The sequence below is a fragment of the Apteryx rowi genome, unplaced genomic scaffold (assembly GCF_003343035.1).
Source record: "Apteryx rowi isolate R43461 unplaced genomic scaffold, aptRow1 scaffold_480, whole genome shotgun sequence".
In the NCBI taxonomy this organism is placed as follows: Eukaryota; Metazoa; Chordata; class Aves; order Apterygiformes; family Apterygidae; genus Apteryx; species Apteryx rowi.
Window position 1 is genome coordinate 110,952 of NW_020450739.1, and position 8,483 is coordinate 119,434.

The following is an 8,483-nucleotide window of genomic DNA, read 5'->3' on the forward strand; positions in this document are numbered from 1 at the left end:
GGGGAACGATCCTAGAAGAAACTAGAACATCATTCCACTGAAAGAAAGATACATAAGGAACAAAAAAGCAACAGTCCTTTTTCCCCTCTTCAACATCCTTGCTTTCCAAGGGGATAATGAAAGGGTCATCTCCTTTATCTACCAGGTCCCAAACAGTGATTTCCTAGAATGAACTGATTGAACTGACAACTACAGTCTGGCAGTAGCTGGACTGTAAATCATGTGCAAATCATAAATCCTAAATCCTGTGCTTCCATGAAAGAGTGAACCTAAAAACTTAGGCAGCTTAAATAGGGGAAGCAGGACAATACTGTTGAGATTTAGTTGCTGATGTTCGAAAAGACAGCAACGCAGCTAATAGTTTTCATTACTTGATCTCACAGCACTTAAATAGATGGGGAGACTGAAAAGTGAAGTGGTGTGTCCAAGCCACTCAGCAGGGCAGGAATTTCTAAAAACAATCAGATTAGCTGCAGCAAGCCAGGAGGAGAGTTTGCTGTGTGTTAGGTCAGCGCCTGCACACCTGTTGATCCAACGACGAGTGCATTTACTGCAGAGCAGCATGTGTTCAGGCAACGGGTGCTGTGAAGTCCCACCTAGTCTCCCTCCTAACGACTTTTCTCACAGATTCATCCCCACTCCTAGCCTATGTACCCATGCACTGACGCTTTAGTCTCACTCTTATCTTATCATCTCCCGTGTTGTTTGTAACACCTGCTTATTCTACTGACCTGCCTTCTGACCTAGCTGTTCCAGTCCATTTCACCAGGTAGATGGCACAGAAAAAGTGCAGTCTGCACCTGCCATCCCAGTATGAATGCAATTTTATTCAAAACAGTTATTCCACTTTGGAAACATGGCCATTATTTTCTGAACAGACTGCCTGCGTGGGAGCTACTTCAGCAAAAGAGAATCTCCTGGTTCCCCTAGACAGATGTCTCCCCAGCTCCTTTAAGTCCAACTGCCAAGTTAACCATGCCTGCCCGGGACGAGGCATTTTTTTTGACAGTCCATCTTTGCAACTGAGACGACCACTACATCCACCACAAACATTTCAGTTTTGAGGCTAAACTTGATAGGGACCTGTCAATGTTTAAGTCCCACCATGACAGAGGAGAGTATAGCATTCTGCACCCTCATGCAACCCCACGACTCTTTGCACTATCTACGAGAAACATAACTGTGCTACTTGTTTTCTATAATACAAACAAAAGCCTGTTAGCATCCTGATGAAAAACACTACCTCAGATCCCACAGATCACCGAAGAGGCATCAAGACTCTGTCCCTGCACAAAACCAGATGTTTCATGTTTGATTCCTTCTGCCAGTCCCTTAAGTTACCTAACTGCGCTTTCATTCAGCTGTAAAAAGTATTAAACACAACCAGACTTCTACAAGATTCTGTACAAATAATGAAAAACAAATTAAGTTGGAAGGAAATAACATTCTCTATGGATTCTTAGCAAAATTCTAATAATTTTCCAAGTGAATCTGTTTTTCAAACTCTACTGCCTTTAATATGACCTTCATGAAAGCAAACATGGAGTTTGGAAAGGGCTCCACAGAGGCACAAACCACCAAATTTTAACAGCTTTACCTCTCTGATAAATACATACATTTTAGCCACATTGAATCATACCTGCGTTTGCTGCACTGCTGGCCATAGTTTGCAGTTATTTTTATATTGCTCAGTCTAGCTCTCTAAGCACCTTTGCTGCCCAGAAAATGTTTTGCACTTGACTGCGAAGATGGCTATAAAGGAAGTGATCTCATGATTAGGTAAGAAAGTCATCCTAGTGCCTGCTGGGAGTCGTAGTTTAAAAAAAGTAAAACAAAATTGAGGGCATTACAGCGATGCAGTCGTGGAAAAAGAGCATCATTTCTTTTCAGTTATAGTACGGGGGGGAATACGATGCTGAGGAACCTCCAAGCAGAASAAGACAGTTAGGCAGCAGCTGTGCAGGGCAGGAGAGCACTGTTCAGAATAACCTCCGACTCCCTTGTGGAGCATCCCCTTTTCCGCTTCCCTTCTCCAGGCTGTTGGTTCCTTATTTCTTTGCTGGCTCTCACTCCTGTAATTTCTACCTAGGTACCCTTCTGTTTTTGGGAAGATGCACTTAATCTTGTCCTGCCTTGTACTTCGTGCCCAACCACACTGTTGAAGTATTTCTCCACCTTTGGTCTATGGGCATCAAAGGTGACCCTTGAAACAAGCAGAAACGGTTTCCTAGCCAAACAGGCAAATTGGAAGTTCGGCATGGGAAAAGTCACTGTGGCAGCTGCGCAGAAAACAGCCCAGGGATATTCCTAAAATCAGTTAGCTGATCCCTCTGTTAAGAAAGGCTGGGAAACACAGCTTTAGGGCACAGTGCCAGATTGAGTACTTTGTGGGCCAAACTCACGCAGACTGAGTCACCCATTCTCAAGCGTGGCTGGCAGGGCCTGCCTGTACAGCAGTTTGCAGAAGTCTGCTCTTACCAACCAGCTGGAGTTTGGATGTAGCCAACAGAAATTTACTTGCCTTAACTGGAGCAAAATTTCAGCCGAGAACGATTTTAGCACAGAGGTTACCAAAATGTTGCTTCTGAAGAGCCACTTAACAGATGCCAGCTTAGAGCCACGTAAGAGAAATCAAAGGACCCTACGGCAGATTGCAGGATAAGCTTTGGGGTTACCCTCAGGGAATAACTGTTCTGCTGCACACAAGGGCATCCCATTCGTCTGCTTTCCAGACAAATGACGAGGCCGTCCAATCTCGTATTTGCCTATCTGTGGCTTGAGGGATATAAGTCATCTGAGCATTCATGAGAAAGTTAGAAAGCCTTCAAAATTCAGTGTGCGCTATACAAATCCACGGGCCAGATTCTGTGAACTACCTGATAAGCCCAGCATGCAATCCATACAGGAATAACTAGCAATGTGCACAGTAAGAAGGCTTCATACTGAAGCCTGGTGGTGCAGATGGGCCTAAGGCTCATCTGTCTGCTTATGTTTTTGTGGAAGTGGCTGAATGCCAAGCAACAGAAAGGTCAGGTCAGTCAGCAGCATACTGGAACCAGGATATAAACAAGTAACAACCTGCAAAGTCAGTCCACTTAGTTATTTTACTTACGCTCTCCTTCCCCAAGGCATTAACTTTAGAACAAATGCAATCTCAGGTTCACAGCTAATAACATCACATCATCTAGTCATCATGTGCTTTAAGACAACTGAAATGTAAGTACTAATACAGACAGCTATTGTAATTATTAAGCTAATACATGTTACCTGTATGAAATTTTGGAAAGCCCAAAAGCCCTCTCCAGTTCAGTTCTGTATCACAGTAAAAGTTAGCCTCTACACATGAAACAGACTCTGCCCAGCAGCTGTCAGCTGCAGTTAAGCAGATATTTTGACTGCCATAAACTATGATTATGAGCACAAAATAACAGTATAAGGCAAAAGAGCACCAAGATTAAATAAAGAAAAAAAAGCCAGCCACTAACAAGCTCTTTAAAAATATCACCAGCTAGAAGATCTTTATCCACATGAATTTTCCCATTGTACCAAGTTATAATCACTGAATCGATGAATTTCTACATATTGGTCTCCAGTTTTGCCGATAAAAGACAACAGGAGAGGTAATATGTTAATTAAAATTAATTGATTTTTGACCTTAGAAAGTAGAATATGTAATCCTTATGTTGTTACAGAACATACTCTTACTATATAATTCTTATGTTCTCATACATGTAGGTATAAGAACATACACCTTCTAAGGAAGAAAAAAAAAAAAAACATCATGCCTACTTGAATAAAGAAAAACACCCTTCAGCACATTCTTTTTGTGGCCAGTATTTCATTGTAGGTATTCCAACAAAGCTAAACACACACACACACATATATGTATATATATGCTAATTATGGAAATCTAAAATTGTTTCTAGTTATTTTCTTGACACCAAAACAGTATTGAAATACAGACCAGAAGGTATATGTAAGAAGACTATGTCAATGCCACATGGGAATAAAATAAATAAAATAAAATCTTATCCCCTCTACCCAAATCAAAGTGCAAGTTTTCCCACACGAAAGACATAGGAACATTAAAACACATGGAAAAAGTGTTGTTGGGTATCAAGCTTCAAGAACTTTTGACAGGGTTTCTTTTCTTGCACTTGAGCAAGAAAGTAGATGTGTTACAGTACTTTAGAGAATGTGTCTGCCTGTGTCAGAAACATGTTTCTGGCAGTGGCTAATACTACATGGATATAGAAAAAAAAAAAAAAAAAAAGAAAGAAAAATCATAATGGACACTGAGGAAAAAATTACTACGACCGACACCATGAGGAGTTTTCCACATACCTTGCCATCCACAGGTTGCTTATACTTTAAGAAACTCCTGTACCATGTACCCATCATAAGATAACCCTAGATTTTCTCAGTTGCCATACAAACATCAAGTCCATTTTGAATCCTACTAAATTCTTCCCCAGAATGTCATCCTGTGACTAGAGTCAGTGTGTAAAAGTTTTATCAGCTGCTATTCAAGTATATTAAGTGACTATTTCTTGTAACTGAAAGGGTTAAGGTTCAACTTCTCCATAACAATAGCTTCTACACTATCTTGTCCCTCACTGAGTTCCCCTCTGCTTTAGAGGGTCTCAATTTTTTCCACTGAGAGAGAAGTCATGCCCCATCTTTTCTCAGTTTATTATCCATTTCCTGACTTCTTCCACCTTCCTGGGGAGGAAATGATCAAACTGAATGCAGTATTTTGGCCAAGAAAAATATCCTCAATGCCTATTACAGCATTGTCATATTTTACTCCTATTACCTCACTTAGCTTTTACATATCCCAAGTACCGACTGCAATAGAGGAAACGTAAGATCAGAAATACTTCTTACATCAATAAGGAAGACTATGATGGGTTTCCCAGAAAATGAGCTGTCGTGAACAGAAAGTAATACATTGGCAAATTTCACAGACATTCTCCAAAGAAAGTCAAATTATAACAGGTGCCATCAAGTCACAAATGAACAAGTTAAAATAATTAGGGAAGGAAAAGTAAAATTTCATCAGAAGACTTGTCCTTAACATCATGACCTGACTTCCTGTTCCACATCAAGAGCTGCCTATAGAAACCTTATGAAAATGATGCATGTTATCTTTGACTCAGAGGAGGCAGAGTTTGGAGAGAGAAGCAGTATCTTTTAATGGACAGCTGATAGTGCTGGGAAAAAAAAATGAATAGGCTTTTGGGATATGAGAAGTGGCAGGTGTGCCCCAAAACCTAATTCTTTCACCTGCACCTGCTACTACTTCCTCAAAAAACATACCCATCACATCCTTATTACCTCTAACTTAAACAGCCTCTTATTTTTAACAAAATGCTGAATTCTGCCTCAATACAAAGATACCGGAGATACTGACCACAGTCCTGTGATAGCAGACTGTTCAAGAAAGGGAAACTGATCCTCTTCAGTTCATCTAGCTTCTCTTTCAGCTTCCTGACTTGACTATCAGAGCGACTGATCCTCTGCCTCAAAAGTTTCAACTCTCCATTCTTCTTTTCTACCTGTTCACGCAAGCAGCACACCTGACTTTTGCTTTGCCTGGAGGAGAAACAGTATGAGTGGAGTGAGTCGATGAGTTTGCAAGCTCCCGAGGCTGACATGATGACCTCATTGATTGACATGGGGTTGGCATCTGTGTCACCCTTCTGCCCAACCACAGCCTCAGTGGCAGGCTGAGGGGTTAGGTCTGCTGGGGATGCTGACAAACTCTGGGAAGGTTTCTGAGGTGTTGCAGTTAGAGATGAAGTAGGCGAGCCTTCTGCTAAGGTCTTATCATGTCCCATGATATTGCTGCTGCAGCTTGGTTCTACATCTCTCTTTGGCCTTTTCCTTTCTAGTTGCTCTTTTGGGAAAGATGGCCTCTCTCTGGTATGCTTAGAGGAAAAGCTGTAAGAGTGGAGGGAGCCAATGAACTTGCAAGCACCAGATGCAGGAGGCGTGAAGTCATCAACTGATATGCCACTTCTGTCTGCCATCCAACTCCCTGTCCGGGTGGTTTTAGGACAATCCTCTACAGAAGATCTCTCAGGCTTTTTCTGAGGACCTGACTTTGCAATTAAATTATCCCCTAATGTCCTTCTCCGAGGGCCTTCCAGCTGGCTGTAGATACTCTCTTCCTTCTCAGCTGTTGACCCAATTTCAGCTTGCAAAGTCGCCTCCTCCATCTCTTTAGTCCCTTGCATTACCATAAAGTCCTGGTCAGAAGATGAGGTTCTCTGAACTACCTCACAGCCTCCTTCCCTTGATTGGTCTCCATCCTGCAGCGGTACCTGGCTTGCTATTTTTCTTCTGCTTCTGACATAATCCAGGTTGTCGTCTTTTTTCTCTGCAARCTGGAAGATGGTAGGGACAGCAGTGGGCTTAAGTAATCGATGCTGGTCTTCCAGCCGTTTAGAAAAACTATCTTTGGTGAAATGCTCACTGCAGAGAAATGAATACTTGGTGGGAGTCCAGTTGTCTCTCTGAACAGCTTTTAACCACTGAATCAGACGTTTTGAGTCCTTCAGAGGGAATCTGAAAAACAAACAGAAAAAAAAAAACCCTGAAAAGATAAGTGGCGTTTCTGGAATCAAAATGGTTTGTGCCACTTACTTGTAAGTTTAGGAAATGCAAATTCTCTTGAAAGCCATATTTTAACAGGTTACGCCTGTTTGGGGATTATTTCGCTGAAACATTCAATATCCATTTCTTCTCTAAGAACACAATCTTGCAAAGAGGGCAGAACCAGTAAGCTTTGTTTCCCTTATTCATTAACAAACAACCGATAATTCTTCTGCTTATTTATACTATAAAGAACATAGTAGGTTGTCTGTGAACTAGGAAGGACAAAGATGCATGATGAAAACTGAAACATCCCAACTTGCCCAATGCATTGACCACCCACTATCTTCAAAACCCTGTTGATTTTTATACTGGTCATTATAGGAATATTTAATAAGATGTAAAAATTCCTGAACAGAAGCTTCAGGGCCAACAAGCAGTGTTTCCATGCATCGTGTTTAATAGTGTTGACATGGTCACTTGTTTTGAACTGCTGGCACCACCACTTGATAAAAAGAAACATAGGCAGAAACATAACACAATCACTTTTTAGAGGTGCTCAGTGGCTTTCCATATTGCACGTTGGAAATATTCCAACAGAGGAAAAACACGGTTGAAAACACCGTTGAACACGGTGCCCTTTCAAAATGAACTTGGTTGGCCAAATCACCTTGGGAATCACCTACACTGGCATAACTGACAAGGCCATGAGTCTTTCTTATAAACAGAAAAAGGAAGGAGTACAGACAAATATAGGGACCTGCCAGGAGAAAAAACAAACACGCAATCATAGCCTGAGTCCCACATCACCCACTTGTGCTGCCAGGGTCCAAAGCAAACATGACCACACCAGAAGATTCTCTTATTTGCACCTAAGTTGCACAGCATATTTCTAAATGGCAACAATAAGCACAGGGGAAACTCTGCATTGTCACGAGAGTGCAAAATAAGTTCCAAAATTTGCAAGAGATTGGAGAAGAAACCTAAAGGCTATTACTGACACTGCAAAAAAACAAAGGACAACTTTCTATTGTTTACAGATTAAGAGATGTACAAAAAGAGCTTCACAGAATTGCTGACAGAAGAGGAGAAATACAGCAGGGGCATTTAACATAAGTGAAATTTATCCCATTCTCTCTTTCAGGCGCAGGTGCCCTTCCCTCAACAAGCACACTATAAACAAGCATCATACGCAAGGGGCTCTTTGGTTTCTAAATGCAAAATGACAGCAGTATCTCCTTCTTAAGTTTTGAGGGAGAAGGGAAAAAAAATAGGAAAAAAAATCATCATCATTTACCCTTTACAGTTTCTCCTAAATCTGCTTATAGCCCAGAGGAAAACCAGCACACGTAACTAAAGCAGGGAAACATTAGCCATCTCACAAGCTCAAAATTGAAAATGCTAGCTCAAAGAGCAGACCAATAACTTTTTATGTTTACGTGAAAGACAAATGTCATCTCACCAACTTCCCTGCTGCAGCTCACTGTCTCATAAGAATACAGCACGACCACGCAAGTCGCTACATCTCTTTGGAAACTACCGAGGAGAGGGCAAGAATACACGCGTAAAGGTTCAAGGAGGGCCAAAGCGCTCAGCAAAAGCCGCAAGGAAACGCAGCGCATTCGTGCGACCTCGCAACCAGCTGAAGGCACGAGGCTAAGCGACGGTCTTCTCCTCGGGGAAAGAGCCTGGTGAAACAAAAGACTGGTTAGGCAAGGGCACCTGCCAGGGAACATCTCCGAGGTCTCACCCGGCCCGGGCAGCGTCACGGGGCCCATCCGTGCGTTTGACAAAGGAATCCAGCAACCCGCAGCCAGGGGCCGGGGCGCGCAGCGCGGGCAGGCCCGCGGCCCGGACAGGCGCCGGCCCCTCACAGCCGGCACCTG

General features: G+C 42.3%; 1 protein-coding gene across 29 annotated transcripts in view; it reads right to left on the reverse strand.

Moving 5' to 3' along the window:
* Window positions 1–8,483, reverse strand: part of THAP4 (THAP domain containing 4) — a 48,616-nt gene that overhangs the window by 39,769 nt on the left and 364 nt on the right. For 28 of the 29 annotated variants that reach the window (XR_003255620.1, XR_003255618.1, XR_003255619.1 and 25 more), the window contains exon 2: window positions 5,414–6,570. Coding sequence is in view for 26 of the 29 variants with exons in the window: in XM_026078512.1 (XP_025934297.1) it covers window positions 5,414–6,570 (1,157 nt within the window). In the remaining 3 variants the exon portion in view is untranslated. Of the gene's footprint in view, window positions 1–5,413; window positions 6,571–8,319; window positions 8,391–8,483 lie in introns of those variants that run through there. The other variant, XM_026078510.1, reaches the window with a different exon arrangement.